General features: G+C 44.0%; 1 protein-coding gene across 1 annotated transcript in view; it reads left to right on the forward strand.

Moving 5' to 3' along the window:
• The window catches only part of GTF3C1 (general transcription factor IIIC subunit 1), a 395,149-nt gene that overhangs the window by 29,784 nt on the left and 346,523 nt on the right, over positions 1-18,842 (forward strand). The window contains exons 4-6 of the mRNA XM_073633018.1: positions 2,481-2,624; positions 4,902-4,998; positions 6,401-6,524. Coding sequence (XP_073489119.1) covers positions 2,481-2,624; positions 4,902-4,998; positions 6,401-6,524 — 365 coding nt within the window. The remainder of the gene's footprint in view (positions 1-2,480; positions 2,625-4,901; positions 4,999-6,400; positions 6,525-18,842) is intronic.

The following is an 18,842-nucleotide window of genomic DNA, read 5'->3' on the forward strand; positions in this document are numbered from 1 at the left end:
TGGACTTCAACACACAAGACAGTGATCACAGCTCTCAATGAGAGAGAGCTGTGATCACTGTCCTGTCACTAGGCAGAACTGGGAAATGCTTTGTTTACAAAAGCACCTCCCCGTTCTTCCTCTCCATGACACGATCGTGGACATAGAGTTCGCAGGACCCACGGTCACGGAAACCGTGGCGGGCGCGCATCCGCGACACCGCTTCTTAAAAGGGATGTACCTGTACGCCCTTTTGCCCACCAGCGCCATTCTGCCGACGTACATTGGCGTGCGCTGGTCGGCATGCGGTTAATCAAACAGAATTGCAAACAAATTACAAAAAAAAACAGCCTTGAAAAATGTACATATTGTAAAAGCTAAGGCAACATGTCAAATTAAATTGCAAATATCTCTGGTATTTGAACTTAGAAACACCAAGTACTCTTGCTCTTTGCAAGATAGATGGCAAGCTAGAGCAGCCACAACCTTATGCCACTTAGATACGCCACTTAGATACTCAACTTTAAGTGGAAAAGCTCCACTTCACTTTACACTAGATATGTCATTTTAACTGCAAGTGCCAGAAAAGTATTAAGACTTTTAAAAAATGATGAGCCTTAAATGAGCAGTTCCGTCTGCCCAGTCAATATATGGATAATTGAAGTCCCCCATTAAAATAACGTTGCCTTGCTTCGCTGCCACTCCTGACTATGACAGGAAGTCGGGTTCCTCCTCATGCTTCAGGTTAGGGGACTTGTACCAAATGTTTAATAGTTACAGTGACCCTTTACAGTGCAGTCCTTTTATATCACAGTGCCCCTAGCAATCACAGCCCCCATTACAGTGCCTCATGCATTCATGCCCCTTCCATCTTTTCTCTCTAAATGCACTGCCCCCTTTTAGTCTCTGCCTCCCCTGCACAGTCCTGCCTTCGACAGGGCAGAGGCTGGATTCATCCTGTGTGTCCTTTCCAGGGTCAACCGCCCCGCCATAGGTGTGCGCAGCCTATTGTATTAGGGCGTGCACCTCAAAGCTCCAACACATATGCCTTTGTGACATATTAACCGGCCTCTTCCCCACTCGTCATCCTAAAACAATGAGGGGGAGCAGGTGAGCAAACAGGGGACCTGGGCAGCAGAAAGAAAAGGAACTGGGACAAGAGGGGTGGCATACATTGGTACCAATCCCCTGTATTTTCCTCCCGTGGAAGCTGAATATCGGCGAGAGGAAGGAGTAGAAGCCTACATTCAGCTGCTGCAGAAGAAAAATACATATCGGTCCATTAATTTCCACTCCAGCCGCCTATCCTGTCCAGGTTCTGGGGGTCGGCAAGTAAGGATCACAGCTTACCTGTCGCCTGCCCACAGTTGATGGGTTGCCAACTACAGGATTAGGATGTGCCCAGGCACACCCCTTGCGCACGCCTATGCGCCACGCCAACAATATCATCCTTTCAGCAGGACAAGGGGTGGGAGGAGCAGCAGATCTGGATCATATTAACAAGTGGGTGATTACCGGCTTGTTATTATGAAAAGACTCCAGCTCTCTGTGCAAATCTACAGCTTCTCCCGCCCCCTGCTCTGCTGATAGGATGACATCATTGGCTGGACAGGAGAGCCAGGAGAGGAGACAGACATGGCCGCATAGTGGGAGATGAGTGGTGACCACGGTCTGTGTGATCTATGTCCGAGCTGTGATTGTTGATTACCTCCCGCTGTGCAGCCCCATCATCACTAGGCCACAGACAGGTTTGCAGCCTGGGAGTTGGGGACACCTGCATTAGCCAGCACTTGTTAGGACTTGCGGCCCCGGCCCAGCGGGCAAATGCCCGGTGTATCCTATGGCCAGTCCAAGCCTGGTCCCTCGTGTCCTCTAGAAAATTATTCTTAACATTCAGGCACACCACTTTTCTACCTTCCCTGTCCCTCAGATACAAGGAGTACCCCTGGACAGTCACAAGCCAGTTATGTGAGCTGTCAAACCAAGTTTGATATTCCCACAAAATCAAAATCCTTATTGTGTTTCAATGGCTCCAGTTCTTCCATTCCATCTTCAATTTGAGGTTCACAATAAGAATGAACTTTGAATATTTTTATACTTGAATTAAGCTTAGGTTGCATTTTAGGAGCAATTCATGTACATATTTAGCTCTTGTGGTTGAAAGTTTCCTACGATCACCTTCGGCAGAGTTGTTTATTTCCCAGCCTTATTTGCAGTTTAGCAGGGTGAACATTCATGTATTGCTAATGCTAGGCAATGTGTCCTTACCACTGCAACAAGGCAATGAATGTAGCATTTATACACCAACTACCCCTCTGTCTAAAATTGATTTCTGGAGTTGCCTTTTCCTTAGGGAAAACCTGTTTTTGTTTTATCTGTCTTATTTGACTTACTGCTTTCAGGATGATTCATTATTTATTTAAAATTATAATATTGATTAGTTGTGCGTTCGTGTTTATGTATATATACAGTAGGTGTTGTATATTTTTTTTTTATTCCAGAATGGACGCTGGGAAAATCCATTATATTCGACGAGTCCTTGATAGAAAAGGCCTCATTACAATGCAGTCACATGTTATCAAGCTATCTAATGGAGCTCAGCAGCATTCTTTACTTCTCCTTCTGAAGCGCTTTCACGTTGACAGGTTTAGTACCACATATTTCACATTCAAAATTGTATTTTTTGAGTATTTTTTACCAAGGCTCTAACCACCTCATTGGGAAACTTTATTGATCAACTAATATTTGCAAAGATTTAACTTTGTTTTAAATATAGCATGGGAAATGTATGAAATGTTTTGAACCTTAAAGTGGTTGTAAACCCTTACAGACCACTTTTCCCTACAGGTAAGGCTATAATAAGGCTTATCTGTAGGTACTGGTAATATCTTCTAAACCTGTACTGTTTAGAAGATATTTATCATATATGCTTACGCTGACGTCATCTGCCTATGCCCACTGAAGAAAGGGCATGGGTCACGCGACTCTGGCCAGTAACAGAGTCGGAGTCCGGCCCCAGATGGAAGAGGGGTGAAGATGGACACTTCCTGCAGCGGGGACAGCGCGGGCTTCCTTTGCAGGTAAGTGCCACATAATGGGCTAGTATGCAATGCATACTAGCCCATTATGCTTTTACTTTGCAGGGTTTGCAGTAAACTAAAGAGGAAGTAAACCCCATCAGGGTTTACATCCTCTTTAAATCATAGGCATATGCATGGGAGTAAACTCGTCTATAATTTTGCACAGTGATGCACACTCATGTTTACATAAACTGGTGCTAAAAGGAAATTATATATTCACAGTACAGTGTATATACTTTCATTTTTTCATTGTAACAGCAACAAAAACGATACAATAAGTCCATACATACGAGCATTCAACTTAGGAACTTTCACAGATGCATACATGTGTTCTCAATCCTACAAATCTGGGTACTACACACACTGTTTTTTTTTTTTTTTTTTTGATTCAACCCAGTGGGCTGAAAAAAAAAAGACAGATTGCCATACCAACACAAGCAATGTTGGTGTAGCGATCTCAAACTGCTGTGCCTTTGTGGTCTGACAGGGGGCTCCCTCCACCAGAACCCACTGATCAGCACTCGCAGCCTTTGTGTGCAAGCGCTGGACTTATGAATAAGTTGAACTTACGAACAAGCTCCTAGAACGGAACTCGTTCGTAAGTAGGGGACTTACTGTAGTTCTTTTTGACAAATGAATATATTGAATTTCAGTATATGAAAAATCTAATTTTATGTTGTGAGTGCTGCCTGTCTGCTTTCAATCTTTTTCCTGGATGCTTTGCATCTTCTCCACTGCTGTCCAAGTTTGATTTCTAAAGATTACATTAGAAATCACATTTCACATGGTACCTTGCTGCCTGTAAGCTGTGCTATCCATATTGACTCTGCCTCCTGAAACTCCTTTGTAGTTCAGAAGGCAATCTCTGTGAATTATGTGACCCAGCAATTCCTATCAAGAGGGCATAGTGAATACATGTCATAGAATTTAAGGAAGTAATGGGGAACTTCAGAGTAAGTTTGCAAACTTCGACATTGTTTAGAGTAATAAGAGTAGGCTAGAAATAATTGAAATTCAAAGCAGAAATGAATATAGTGATTTTACATTTTGACCCTGGAGATGTTTTAAATCAACATTATTGTTGGAATAAAAATTAGAATAAAAAGCGCTACATACAGCAAAGAAGTTAATGCTTGCCTCATCTGCAGCATCAATATTTGCTACAGTAATGAGATTCTGCTGCCCGAAGAAACTTTAGAATGCCACAGTTTGGGAAATGTCAGATCTCTGTCCCCTACATCACTACAGGACACAGTAGTAACATAAGGGCCATTGCACCACTGAGTGCAGAGAGGAACAAGGCATATGACACTCCTGGAGTTTTTGGATTCTGAAGATCCTACAAGACAACATAATTTTTTCAGTGCAAAGATCAGTGGTACATGTGTAGAGAATATGGTAAACATTATCTTTCTTTTTTGGAAGGAGCACTTTTTTTTAGTGCAACAGAGTCACTTTAATAGCAATAATTGTTATATTAATTTTGGTGTTCTAGAATAGTGTATTACTGTACTGTGTTATACAGTATTTTTGGTTCTTGAGCAATGCAATGTTAACTAAATCAGTTTAATGAATGTTCTTGTTTAAAGCATTTTTAATGCTTTAAAATGATAAACGTTCTACTCACCTGCTCTGTGCTATGGTATACAGTGGCATGGTAACTGCTGACAGTGAAACGCTCACTTTTTTTAGCTGAACTATATACATTTAGTTTTTTATCAAATTTAATTGAAGACTCCTACCTGCCTTACGCTTTATAGATATTGCGCTTACCATACACTTTCTCAAACTGTTCTGTTCTAACTTTGTCCTCTTATGTGTTGGGTTTTTTTTTTTTTTCAGGAAGAATAAGTATGACACGCTTGCAGAGAGGGTTTCTTTAAGGTTAACTGAACGAGAGAATCGCACAGAAACTTTGATAAACCTTCGGGAAGAAATGGTAAAATAAATGTAGTGTATATTCTGTGTCACTTTTCTTTCTACTATGTTATTTGAGCTATTTGTAGGCAAGACGCATTAAAGTGGAGTTCCACTCATTTTGTAAGTTTTTTTTAAAAGTCAGCAGCTACAAAAATTGTAGCTGCTGACTTTTAATAAACACACTCACCTGTCCCAGGATCCAGCGATGCGGCCACCTGAAGCCTCGCTCCTCTCCCCCCCCTGCAAGTGTGGGCACCCAGCTGTGACAGCTTGCAGCTTCACAGCCGGGTGCGCACTGCGCATGTGTGAGTCGCGCTGCGCTCTTAATGGCCAGGCAATCTTCTGGGACCTATGACATGCAGAAAGGGAGGGTCGCCTAGGGGGAGAGGAGGAGTCGCCTAGGTGGCGAGGCAACAGAAGCAGGAAGTGGGACAGAAAGTACCTGTCAAAACTAGATACCTACAAAAAAAATGACATGTCAAATGTCATGTAAGGTGGTGAGGCATGCTTAAAGCAGAAGTTCTACTTTTGGGTGGAATTCCGCTTTTAAGTAAGGCAATCTGACAAAGCTCCATGAACTGTTTAAAACCATAATTTATACTGCCTTCTAAAATAGTCCAATATATGTAGATCAAAGGTGTGCATAAAATTGCAAATCATCTGTGCCATTAATAGTCAGTGGCACATTTGTATTGATTATTATCAAGTGCATTTCTTAAAAGCCCTGCGAACAATAATTTTGCATTGTTTTTACACATGTATCTTATATAATGATCAATTAGATTTAAAGACAAAGGCTTTAAAATGTGGGCATGGCAAAGACAGGCACGTGAACTGACATATCTCATGGAGCTCCCGTGCACCATTCAAAACTGATCCTTTCATCAAGAGATATATTCATTATCTACCCAGTTCTAATACTCTGGGAAATATTTCCTGGTCATTGTGCTTCAACTGTGATGCTGAGCTCCCTGTTCTATGACCCGTAAGGGACGAGAAGAGCTGCGTGGAGAGACAAGATTAAAGTGCCCCTTAAGGGTCGGTTCACACTAGGACGACTTGTCAGGCGACTAGTGTCCCGTTCTGTACAATGGAACCGTTCTAATCGGAGCGACGCAAGTCGCTCCGACTTAGAAAAAGGTTCCTGTACTACTTTGTATTAACGTTTCATTTTTCTCTGATTTTTCTGCAGAGGAGCCAAGCAAACTTCACAGATGTTAATAATCCCAGGCCACAATATGCAATGTTAAAGTTGACCAAAGTGAGGGTCACTGCACAGGGTGTAGCATAAAATGAAAGCGTTATAGCATCAAATCTTGCTTTTTTTTTTTTTTTTTTTGTTTTATGAAAGAAAATTATTCCTTCATTTTTAAAATGTCTAGGTAATTGATCAATCCAATTTTTTTATTTTTTTATTTAAGGGTTTGCCTGAAAGACTCTTTAAACGACTGTATTATTATATGGTTACTGCAGGAATTGTAAAAATAATTTCTTTGCCAATACAAGAGATTCAACCACTGGCTGAACATTGCAAGACTAAAAGAGGTATGTCTTTGCATTAGTATTTTATTTTTGCATCTAAATCAAATTGCAGAATCTCATAAGATCTATAAGCGCTTTAACCACTTAAGCCCCGGACCATTTGGCTGGCCAAAGACCAGATAACTTTTTGCGATTCAGCACTGCGTCGCTTTAACTGACAATTGTGCGATGTAGCTCCCAAACAAAATTGACATCCTTTTTTTCCCACAAATAGAGCTTTCTTTTGGTGGTATTTTTTTTTGTTTAATTATTGTTTTTATTAAGGAATAGAAGTTGGAAATACACGGTACAATGTATTACAATCCATACAAGGAAAAAGTATATGGGTGGGGAAGCATGTTATGTCTTATTACAACAAGTATTTATAAGGGTATTGTAACCACTAGCGTTACACAAAGTGTACAAGACTTTTAATAAGTTGTCAATAGAGTATTCGTCCTATCAAATATAATATGAATATTCGTGTCTTGGCCACATTATGATTATAAATTGACAGAGTACCATTTAAAATCTGAAACATAATAACTGTTGAGTACCAGAAAAATAGTGTAGAAAGAGTAGAGGAAAAATAGTAGGGTTGGGGGGGGAGAAGAGGGTAGAGAGGGGGGGAGGGGATTGCCCCAGGTCCGGACTCCTGCTATACACTGTTAACCTTCTAAAACAATTTACTTAGGGTCTGGCATAATTTCCGCAAATGCAGATGTGTATTTAAAGGCAAACCAGCAGGACCATATTTTTCTAACATAATCAGATTTATTTCTAAGGGAGAGGGTGAGATCCTCCATATAATATATGCGATCAACTTCCATTAGCCATTGGCGTAGGGTAGGTATATTTTTTTGTTTCCAGAATCTGGGGATAAGTGCTTTAGCGGCATTAAGAAGGTGGGGAGTTATAGATTTCCTATACGACCCTACTGATTTGCCTGTACAATGTAATAATACAACGAATGGATCATTAGGAACCTCATATCCTTGAATCTCTTTGATCCAGTGAAGGATGGTCAACCAGAATGGTCGTATCAGCGGGCAGGACCACCAGATGTGGGCGTGGGTCGCATGTTCCCCACAGCCCCTCCAACATAGGGGGGTGATGTGAGGGAAGTATTTATGAAGAAGTGCTGGCGTATAGTGCCATCTTGTTAGGAGTTTATAGTTTACTTCAGCTGTGTTTGTGGCCGAGGAAGAAATATGAAACATTATGAGGATAGTGGACTTTTGGGTTGGAGATAGATCTTTCTGAAGTTCCTTTTCCCAGTTATGTAGGAAAGCTGGATCTCCTGCAGAGTTTTGTGTTTGCATTATTTGGTAGAAGTGGGAGATAGGTCTCTCCACTGGTTGTGGTTCGGCCAGAGCAGCTTCAACAGGTGTCAGTTCAGTGAGAGGCCTAATGGGTTTAGGGAGGGAGTGAACAAAGGCCGCAAGTTGCCTGTATCTCCAGTGATCCATAGGAGTAGCCACCGAGTCTTGTAAAATTGTATTCATGGGGGTAATTCCCGTCGAGGTAGTGACCTGGTGTAGCTGGGTCGCCGTTCCCAGGGTCCATGTATGGGTTTTGGGGTCTGGGTTCCCCGGCGGGAAGTAGTTATGACCTGTCAGTAGCATGAGGGGAGAATTATAAGGCCAATTATTTGTTTTGCAGAGAGTGTCCCACATCGCAAGGGTGGAATGAGTGAGCGGAGAGGTCTTGGATGATAAGGTTCTACATTTCGAAGGAACCCATAGTTGCGTAAAGAGATCAGAGCCACTTAACTCAGTTTCCAGTTCCACCCAAAGCTTAGATGTTTTGTGGAATCTCCAATCAGAGATTCTGGTTAAAATGATCGCCAGGAAATACTTTTTAAAGTCTGGTAAGGCCAGGCCTCCTTCTCGTTTAGATCTGTTGAGAAGGAGTCTGGCAATCCTTGGGCGCTTTCTGTTCCATACATATTTGCTAACCAGCGATCTCAATATTGTAAAGAAACCTATTGGTATCCCAAATGGGATCATTTGAAATAGAAACAGCAACCTGGGTAGTATATTCATCTTAATAACCCCTATCCTCCCTAGCCAGGAATGGGCCATCTGAGACCATTTTTGTAAGTCGGTTTTAATCGTGTTTAAAAGAGGTAAAAAGTTTGAGCGGAACAGGGCGTCAGGGTTCGGGGTGAGATAAATACCTAAATATTTCATTTTATGTGCCTGCCAGCTAAAGGGAAAGGAACTTTTCAATTGGGAGGCAGTCTGTGCGGGGATAGATATATTTAGTATTTCTGATTTGGACATATTGATTTTAAAATTGGAGATGATTCCATACTTAGCGAATTCCGACATGAGATTAGGGAGAGATATGAGGGGTTGTTGTAGGGAGAACAAAATGTCGTCTGCGTATGCGGCATATTTGTGTTCGGTTGGTCCTATAGTAATCCCGTGTATAGAGGGGTTATGTCTCACCGTGGACAAAAAGGGCTCAAGTGATAGGGCGAATAAAATAGGTGAAAGAGGGCAACCCTGTCGAGTGCCGTTGTGTAAAGTAAATGGAGCGCTAAGGGTGCCGTTCACTCTCAATTGGGCCGTAGGAAAAGTGTACAGTGCCTTTATTTGGGACAGTAAGGGAGCTCTAATGCCCAAGTGGGTCAGTGTTGCCAAGAGGAAGTCCCAGTCCACCCTATCAAACGCTTTTTCAGCATCTGTTGATAATAAGAGGGTGGGCTGGGACGACCCACGGACGTGCGTTATTAGCGATAGGGTACGAAGGGAGTTGTCCCTTGCCTCCCTACCCGGAATGAATCCCGTCTGGTCGGAAGTGACCCATTGCGGGAGCAGGGGGAGGAGTCTGTTCGCTATAGCTTTAGCATAAATTTTGGCATCAATGTTCAACAGTGAAATAGGGCGATAACTTCCACATGCACTAGGATCTTTGCCAGTTTTAGGAATAACAGTTATGTGTGCATGGGTAGTTTCAGGTCTGAGGAGCTCACCGTCGGGAATCGCGTTAGCATAAGAGGTTAAGTGCGGGAGTAAAATATCTGCAAATTTACGGTAGTAAGCTACAGTAAAACCGTCTGGGCCCGGGGCCTTACCATTTGCCATGGCTTTTAATGCAACACGTAATTCTGCAATAGTGAGCTCCCCATCCAGAGTGTCAAGTATATCAGATGGCAATCTGGGTAGGTTAGCTTGAGCTAAGTATTCCCTAATGAGCTTAGTCTTAGTGTCTTGATCTGTTACTGAGTGTTGGACGTGATATAAGTGTTGATAAAACTCCCGAAATTCTTTGGCAATTGATGGTGTATCATGAACCAGATCGTCTGCAGAGTTTTTGATTTTAGCTATGAAGGTGGCTGTTTTCTTTTGTTGCAGTGAACGTGCCAATAGTCTACCCGGTTTATTACCCCATTCATAGAAACTTTGGGCCACTATGCGAGCTTGTTGTTTTTGTTCTATGTGGAAGAGGGACTTTAATTCTTCCCTTTTCAGAGTCAAGCTATGAAATACCGCTTGAGATTGGTTCGCTTTATGTAATTGTTCGAGGTCCTTAATCTCATTTAGCAACTTAGATTGTTGAAATAATTGTTCCTTCTTTTTCCTAGATCCCATTTCTATGAGCTTCCCTCTAATATGGGCCTTGTGCGCCTCCCATAGTGTGCCTGCTGAAATGTCAGGGTGTTTATTTTCGGCAAAGTAAAGGGATAAACTCCGCCTATTTGTTTTCGATCTATTTCCTCTTCTATGAGGTGCTCGTTAAGCTTCCAATTGGGAGACCTGTGTGGTAGGGAGGGGACTTTAATGGTTAGTGTGATCGGGGCATGATCTGATAGGGGAGATGAGTCAATATGAGTGTTAATAGGGAGTGAGAGATGGTGGTGATCAATGAGAAAAAAGTCTATTCTAGAATAGGTGTGATGGACCTGCGAAAAATGGGTATAGTCTTTCGCCCGCGGGTGCATAATTCTCCAAATGTCAACCAACTGGGATTCGTGTAGGCGTTTGCGAATAAACAGTAAACGTTTATGTGAGATATTGGTTCTACCTTTTAGATGTGTCTATGGCAGGTTCTAACGGGGTATTAAAATCGCCAGCAAGGAGGATACACCCGCGTGCGAAATCTCTAAGTTTTGTGAGAGTGGAGGCAATGAAGCCTGCTTGGTCGCGATTAGGTGCATATAGGGTTGCCAGAGTACATGTCATACTACCCAAGCTGCCTCTAATGAACAGAAAACGTCCAAGTGGGTCGCTTAACATGGTTTCAAATGTGAACGGGGTGCCTCTGCGAAGCCCAATGGCCACACCTTTAGCTTTATGTACATCCGATAAACTATAATACCACGTGGGGTATTGTGGGGAGTAAAGTTTCACCCGTGTGGAGTGAGTAAGGTGGGTCTCCTGCAGGAAAACAATGTCTCCCCGCAGGCGACCCAGCTCCCTGTATAAGTTGTGTCTTTTCCTCGGTGCATACAGTCCCCGTACATTAAAAGAGATAAGATTTACCTTAGCCATGGAGACCAGCAAGGGAGCCCACGTTCACTGTATTCTGAGGGGCCGGACCTGGGGTGGGTGGGAGGAGTTGGAGAGGGAGATGGGCAAGGTGGGGGGGGGTGGGAGAAAAAGACAGGTAAAGTTATAAGAAAGAGAAAGAATAAAGAACAAACATCATCCATTACCAAATGAAATGTAGACCGCTCGGGGGGGTGGTCAAAAAGTGCATGCTTAGAGCTGCGGTGCATGGTGGGGCACACCGACGGCAGAACACCCCCGCACCCGTCGCCCAAATAAGAGCTGGGGAGCGGGGATGCCAGCCAACGCTGCACCCCATAAACAGGGGGGTGAAGGTCTCCGTGCATATGCACACGGAGACTAAGTTTGGCGTGAACGTCATCGGATTACTCCGGCGCCAACACAAAAACATTCCGAAGTGATAGATGCAGGCAACAAGGCACTCATGGCGTGCCACGACCGGAGTAGCCCGGTCATGTCAGGCCGGATGCCCAGCTACCCGGAAGATACCACATATAACACCTGTAAATTAAGAAAAACCCCATAACGGGGTAACATGGATATATAAAAAAACAAACAAGAAAAACAAGGAAAAAAGGACCCAAAAAATAAAATATAAAAAGGACGTGGCAACAAATTGTCGTTACCACGCCGTGTAAACATATGGCTGTGGGTTTGAACCATAAACATCAGAGCCTGTGTTATTGCCAGGCTACATAAAACCCACTAAAAGGCAGATGTGACTCTGGTCGGTCAACTGTAGAGAGGGCCAGGAACTTGGGCCATCCTTTTCATAGCGCCAACCCATTTCTGGCGAGCCTCCAGATGCTGAAGAGCGATTTTTACGGTCGACCTTTTGCCATCTTGATTCGGCGTTCGCGGGCAGGGGTGGGATGTGATCTTGCCAGCCAGGGAGCTCCGGTGGGGAGATGTTAACATCCATACAGAATTTTTCCAGTTCCTCGGGGAATCGGAGAATAGCAGTCTTACCATCCCTGTTAGCAATCAGTGCAGCCGGGAACCCCCATCTGTATTTAATCGAGGCGGATCGTAATTTCTCCGTCAAGGGGCGCAGGGCTCTACGGCGTTCCAGAGTTTCCCTGGCAAGATCTGGGAAAAAAGATAGCATGGCGCCGTCAAAATCCAGTGAAGCAGCATCTCTAGCTTTTTTCATGATGAGTTCTTTTTCCTCATAGTAATGAATCCTGCAAATGACATCGCGGGGGACATCTGAAGAGAGATTCCGGGGTCGGAGGGCCCTGTGCACTCGATCTATTTTCAATGGGTAGTCTGCGGCCTGGCCCAGTAAGCTGTTGAATATGCCCCGAATGGAAGGGAGAAGATCCTCATCCCCAGTAGCCTCCGGTAGGCCTCTGATCCGGATATTATTCCGCCTATTGCGGTTCTCCTGATCCTCGATTTTATACAGCGCCATTCTGTGTGCTATAGTAAGTGCGCGGGTAGAGTTTTGCAAGTGTCTAATGGCCGCCGCGTGGCGATCAAGACGCTGTTCCGACTCTTCTACTCTCTCTAAGACATGTGAGAGGTCGGCGCGGACTGCGGACACTTCCTTCTTAATGGCATGTTCTAGGCCTGATAACATGGAGGCCAATTCAGCCTTAGTTGGGAGATCGCTTACCAGTGCCTCTACCCCTGAACGTCTGGGGGAGTCCTCCTCTCCATCCGAGCCGGCCGAGGATACCGGAGAGCGGCGTCTGTGTTCAGGCCTGCGTCGGGGGGCGGATCCCGCACCAGAGCCCACGCCGCCAGGAGAGCGGCCTGGGCCGTCCATGTCCTCCGGATCCTCTGGTTCTGCGGACAGGAACCGTTTGATCGACCCCACGGCAGCTCCTTTTTTAGGCAAGGGTTTTCCGGACCTCTTCCGCATCTTTATATGATGGCTGGGAGTGAGCAGAGCAGTAAAAGTGCTGATAATAGTGTGTCGGCGCCGGAGCACGAGAGAGACACGTCCTCACCGCTGCATAGCCAAACCACGCCCCCCCTTTTGGTGGTATTTGATCACCTCTGCAGTTTTTATTTTTTGCGCTATAAACAAAAAAATAGTGTAAATTTTGAAAAAACCGCATGATTATTTTCTTTTTGCTATAATAAATATCCCCAAAAAATGAATAAAAACATTTTTCCCCCTCAGTTTAGGCTGATACATATTCTTGTTCTACATATTTTTGGTAAAAAAAAAAAAAAAAAAATCTTAATAAGCGTTTGGTTTGAGCAAAAGTTAGTGTCCACAAAATAGGTGACTGCGACACGTCAGACAATTTTGGCGCGATTTTGGGACCATTCACATTTATACAGTGATTTGTGCAATTAAAAATGCATTGATTACTGTGTAAAATTAACTGGCAGTGAAGGGGTGAACCACTAGATGGCGCTGTAGGGGTTAAGTATGTCCTAGGAAGTGATTCTAACTGTGGGGGGGGGGGGCTGTGTGTGACACTACACTCTTACCCACTCCTGATTACAGGGAGCTGTGATCAGTGAGGGTGTCATTAGGCAGAACGGGGAGATGCTTGTTTACATTAGTATCTCTCCATTCTTCCTCACCGTGAGACGATCGTGGGTATCCCCGCAGACATCAAGTCCGCGGAACCCGCGATCACGGTCACGGAGCTCCCGCCGGCGGCGCGCGTCTGCAAGCCGCCTCTTAAAGGGCAACGTACAGGTACGTTAATCTGCCTGTACATGCCCTTCTGCCGCAGTATATGTGCGTGAGGCAGTCGGGAAGCGGTTAAAGCACAAATGAATATGTAAACCTAGGTAAATAAGGTTCTTTACTGCCACTAGCAGACCATAGTGGGCATATCAGGTGACAGCCTTTCAGATACATTTTTCCTATTCAGCTTTTTGTACCTGAAATCAAAGTGCGCTTGACTGAACTTTGTTGGTATCTGTGTTGCTGTGATAATGTGGTGCGATTGTAAGCCTTAGTAGTAAAGGGCAGGACCACACTCTTGCATTACCAGAAGGGCCCTTGATTTGGGGCTCTAGTGGTGCTGAATTGGCAAATAGACCTTAAGGCTCATACAGTGGGGATGGAAAGTATTCAGACCCCCTTAAATTATTCACTCTTTGTTATATTGCAGCCATTTGCTAAAATCATTTAAGTTCATTTTTTTCCTCAATGTACACACAGCACCCCATATTGACAGAAAAACACAGAATTGTTGACATTTTTGCAGATTTATTAAAAAAGAAAAACTGAAATATCACATGGTCCTAAGTATTCAGACCCTTTGCTCAGTATTTAGTAGAAGCACCCTTTTGATCTGATACAGCCATGAGTCTTTTTGGGAAAGATGCAACAAGTTTTTCACACCTGGATTTGGGGATCCTCTGCCATTCCTTCTTGCAGATCCTCTCCAGTTCTGTCAGGTTTGATGGTAAACGTTGGTGGACAGCCATTTTTAGGTCTCTTCAGAGATGCGCAATTGGGTTTAAGTCAGGGCTCTGGCTGGGCCATTCAACAACAGTCACAGAGTTGTTGTGAAGCCACTCCTTCGTTATTTTAGCTGTGTGCTTAGGGTCATTGTCTTGTTGGAAGGTAAACCTTCAGGCCCAGTCTGAGGTCCTGAGCATTCTGGAGTAGGTTTTCGTCCAGGATATCCCTGTACTTGGCCGCATTCATCTTTCCCCCGATTGCAACCAGTCGTCCTGTCCCTGCAGCTGAAAAAAACCCCCACAGCATGATGCTGCCACCACCATGCTTCACTGTTGGAACTGTATTGGACAGGTGATGAGCAGTGCCTGGTTTTCTCCACACATACCGCTTATAATTAAGGCCAAAATGTTCTATCTTGGTCTCATCAGACCAGAGAATCTTATTTCTCACCATCTTGGAGTCCTTCAGGTGTTTTTTTAGCTAACTCCATGTGGGCTTTCATGTGTCTTGCACTGAGGAGAAGCTTCTGTCTGGCCACTCTGCCATAAAGCCCCGACTGATGGAGGGCTGCAGTGATGGTTGACTTTCTACAACTTTCTCCCATCTCCCGACTGCATCTCTGGAGCTTAGCCACAGTGATCTCTGGGTTCTTCTTTACCTCTCTCACCAAGGCTCTTCTCCCCCGATAGCTCAGTTTGGTCAGGCGGCCAGCTCTAGGAAGGGTTCTGGATGTCCCAAACATCTTCCATTTAAGTATTATGAAGGCTACTGTGCTCTTAGAAACATTAAGTGCAGCAGTTTTTTTTTTTTTTTGTAACCTTGGCCAGATCTGTGCCTTGCCACAAAAATAATTCTGTCTCTGAGCTCTTCAGGCACTTTCTTTTGACCTCATGATTCTCATTTGCTCTGACATGCACTGTGAGCTGTAAGGTCTTGTATAGACAGGTGTGTGGCTTTCCTAATTAAGTCCAATCAGTATAATCAAACACAGCTGGACTCAAATGAAGGTGTAGAACCATCTCAAGGATGATCAGAAGAAATGGACAGCACCTGAGTTAAATATGAGTGTCACAGCAAAGGGTCTGAATGCTTAGGACCATGTGATATTTCAGTTTTTCTTTTTTAATAAATCTGCAAAAATGTCAACAATTCTGTGTTTTTCTGTCAATATGGGGTGCTGTGTGTACATTAATGAGGGAAAAAATGAACTTAAATGATTTTAGCAAATGACTGCAATATAACAAAGAGTGAAAAATTTAAGGGGGTCTGAATACTTTCCGTCCCCACTGTATATCAGAAAAGGGATATCGCTCCATTTGGAATATTCTCTCCATTAGTTAAAAATGCGCTACACAAACCTCAGCCAATTTAATTCCTAAAAACGGCACAGTTTGTATCCAGTGAAGCCCAATAAAGTTCTCAGTGGAGCAGAGAGATCTCTGATTGCAGCAGGGCAAGTCACGTGACCTTGACGGGTGAAATTACCTGTCTCTCTATAAGTTGGTGCTAATAGAACTGTCATTCATTTCTGTTGCTCTTTGCCAGGTTCAGAGTCCTGAAACTGGTTAAGCACACATCACATTTGTACAGCACATTTGTAAACCACAGTGCTTTTAAACAGCAGTAAGCCTGGGGTGTGGCCATACCCATGCTTTTTAAACAAGCTCCTGAGGAGCTCATTTATAATGGAAAGCGAATATTGCTATTCTCCATTATGCCGCACTGTGCTATGCACACTGCAGCTTATTCATAAAATTCTTTCCCGCTGGTCCCCAAACCAGTGTAGCACAGAACGCATTTGTAAAGCACATGAGTATGTCTGTCTGTATGGCTTTGAGCAACACATCTAAGTGCACTGAAAACATACAGTAAATATATTGTAAAAAGACGTGACATGTCATACATTATATTTTGTTTTATTACTCATTTCCTATTAAAGCAGCACTCCGGGCAGATTAAAACAACACAATTTATTGCAGCCATGTACTAATTAAAAAAATTAACTGTATTTTCACATACAGTTCTAAGTCTTGAATCTTAATTTTGAAAGTGTCAGATCCCTGCTATATTTACTTTGCTCAGAACAAAATTTGAAAAACCATGCAAAAATCTATCCATTTCTCTTGTGCCCAACTACTTAAAAAGTTTTATTGAAAACAAGTAGGCTGATTATAGGGTAATTCTAAAGAGAAACAATTGCCAGAAAAATGGTTATTTAAATACACAGCACTTGTCCTCTTTCAAATCGGTGCTGTGGATTAGAAATAAAATGATTAAACATAGGCATTTTAATGGGGAGGGGGATTTGGCGGGTACAGCCAGCCCTGAACCCTGCACCCTCTCCATTCTGCTGTGCCTTCTCATTTTTATTGCTTATTGCGAACTCTGTCCAAACTCATCACCAGCTGCCACAGAGAGTGAAACTGCTTTGGACTTTTCAGGGCACAGTGAGTGAAACTGTCAGCTTGTGTTGTAAATATGCAGCTGAAGAAGTGGGCTTTCATTCACAAAAACGCAAGCTGACAACAGCACAAGCTGTCTACCACACTTGCAGAAGTGTATTAGCCAATTTGTGCTGTTGGCCTACAATCCTTCACATGAACATAAGCTGACAGTTTCGCTATCTAAATGGTTGGCAGTGGCTCCGGGCTCAGTCTGCGATAAACAAGAGAAGATAGAGGCAGAGGGCTTGATGTCAGAACTCCATCTGAGAGCTGTGGTGGAAGGTGGGGCCAACTATCCAACAAATTCTGCTCTAGAAGCCCTGCACATACCTGGCAATACTTCTTTTGAGTAGTAAGGTAAAGAAAAAAATGACACGGACCATTCAAAAATATGTCAGCATGGCAGCTCCAAAATTTCTATCCTTTAACTAAAGAACCCTATTCTTAAAGCAGGATTCTGCTATAGGCTTTCTAATACAGGATTTTTCCAAGTCATCTTCCAGGATGGCTTACAGAGAGATAGGCTCCTCCCACCTAGCACAGGAAACGCATGATCCACATCATAAAAGCAGCACACATGTATTAGCCCCTCAGTATTTGTGTTTCCTCCGGCCAGTCAGGAACTCCAAACAGATGTTTATTTTACCGGCCTTCGTGCTAGGTGGCAGGGGCCTCCCAAAGTCCATACCCAGGGCAAACAGGGGTAGTACTCCTGGGGTATGAGTCAGTTTTGGCCACCCAGAGACCTGATAGAGCGATCTGGGGTGAAAGTAAGGGACCCCCTCTCCTGATTGAGTTGTAGCCTCAGTGAGGTACCTGTGAGGAGTGGAGGAGGTGATCCAGTGGGTCCATCCGAAATGGCACAGCAGGGTGTTCTTCTAGTTGAGGCGCAGACCGCTGCGTGGACTGGGTACCTTTTTTTTTTTTTTTTTTCTGCTGTTTACAGAGATCTCCATGTGCAGGGCTTCTCTATCCCCAGCATGTGGATCGTGCTGGTGGCGCAGAGTGATGAGGTAACTTCAAGTCTGGTGACAGGAAGTGACATGGCAGGAAGTTCAGCGCCGGCCATCTTGGTACACCCAGACGTCGGGAAGTGAAGCCCTATCTGGGGATAACAGGGCTGTGCCGGAGGGCGGCGTCGGATCCACAGCGCCACCCCAGATTCTACACACCTCCTTATATAAGGGCCCGAATAACAAGATGGCGCCGAAGACTTCCAGGAGCATGGAGACACCAGGATCCACGGAGGCGCCATTTGTTGATTCAGACTCTAAGGTAAGAAAATAGGGGGCAGACTGCTCCTTCCCTTTTTTGTCCTCCTGTGGGATGGCACAGGGGGCGTTGTGCTTTCTTCCAGAGCCTGTTTATTGTTATGCTTAGTGTGGACACATGTCGCACATACTAGCTTAGACTCTGGTGGTGGGTACTTTTAAAAAGGTTCTTAGATTAGAATTTTTGTTATCCACAGGGTGTTTTTGTAACGGGTATTGTCTTCAGTGGAAGTAATGTGCTGGCGTTTGTCATTTGATTCATTTCAGGACAAAGCCCACGAGCCCAGAGATAGCAAAACAGAGACACCAAGAAAATGCCTTATGGGTGGAAGAAAAGTGCATGTCAGGACTGTATAGACAAGCTCATCAAAGGAGAAACAGGCCCTATCCTCAAAGGTTTTATGGACTCAATGAAGAAAGGGATGAAACAGACTTTACAGTTCTTTAAACCCAGAGAGCAGGAGGTTCTTGCTGAACCTATCCCCTGTACTTCCGACACCAGTACTATTGTTAGGCCAATGGTCCTGACCCAGGCAGGGGCAGCCCACCAGCAAGGAGTATTGGAGGAGAGCTCAGAGTCAGCCTCAGAGCCTGAGGAGGCGGACTGTAATGAGGAAAGACCCAGCAAGGTTCAAAGATCCCTTTTTCCTGCAGAGGAAACAGAGGAACTAATAAAGGCTATATATGACACCCTGGAGCTGGAGGAGCCAGAGGACCAGGAGTTGCCTGTA

The sequence above is a fragment of the Aquarana catesbeiana genome, linkage group LG06 (assembly GCF_042186555.1).
Source record: "Aquarana catesbeiana isolate 2022-GZ linkage group LG06, ASM4218655v1, whole genome shotgun sequence".
Classification (NCBI taxonomy): Eukaryota; Metazoa; Chordata; class Amphibia; order Anura; family Ranidae; genus Aquarana; species Aquarana catesbeiana.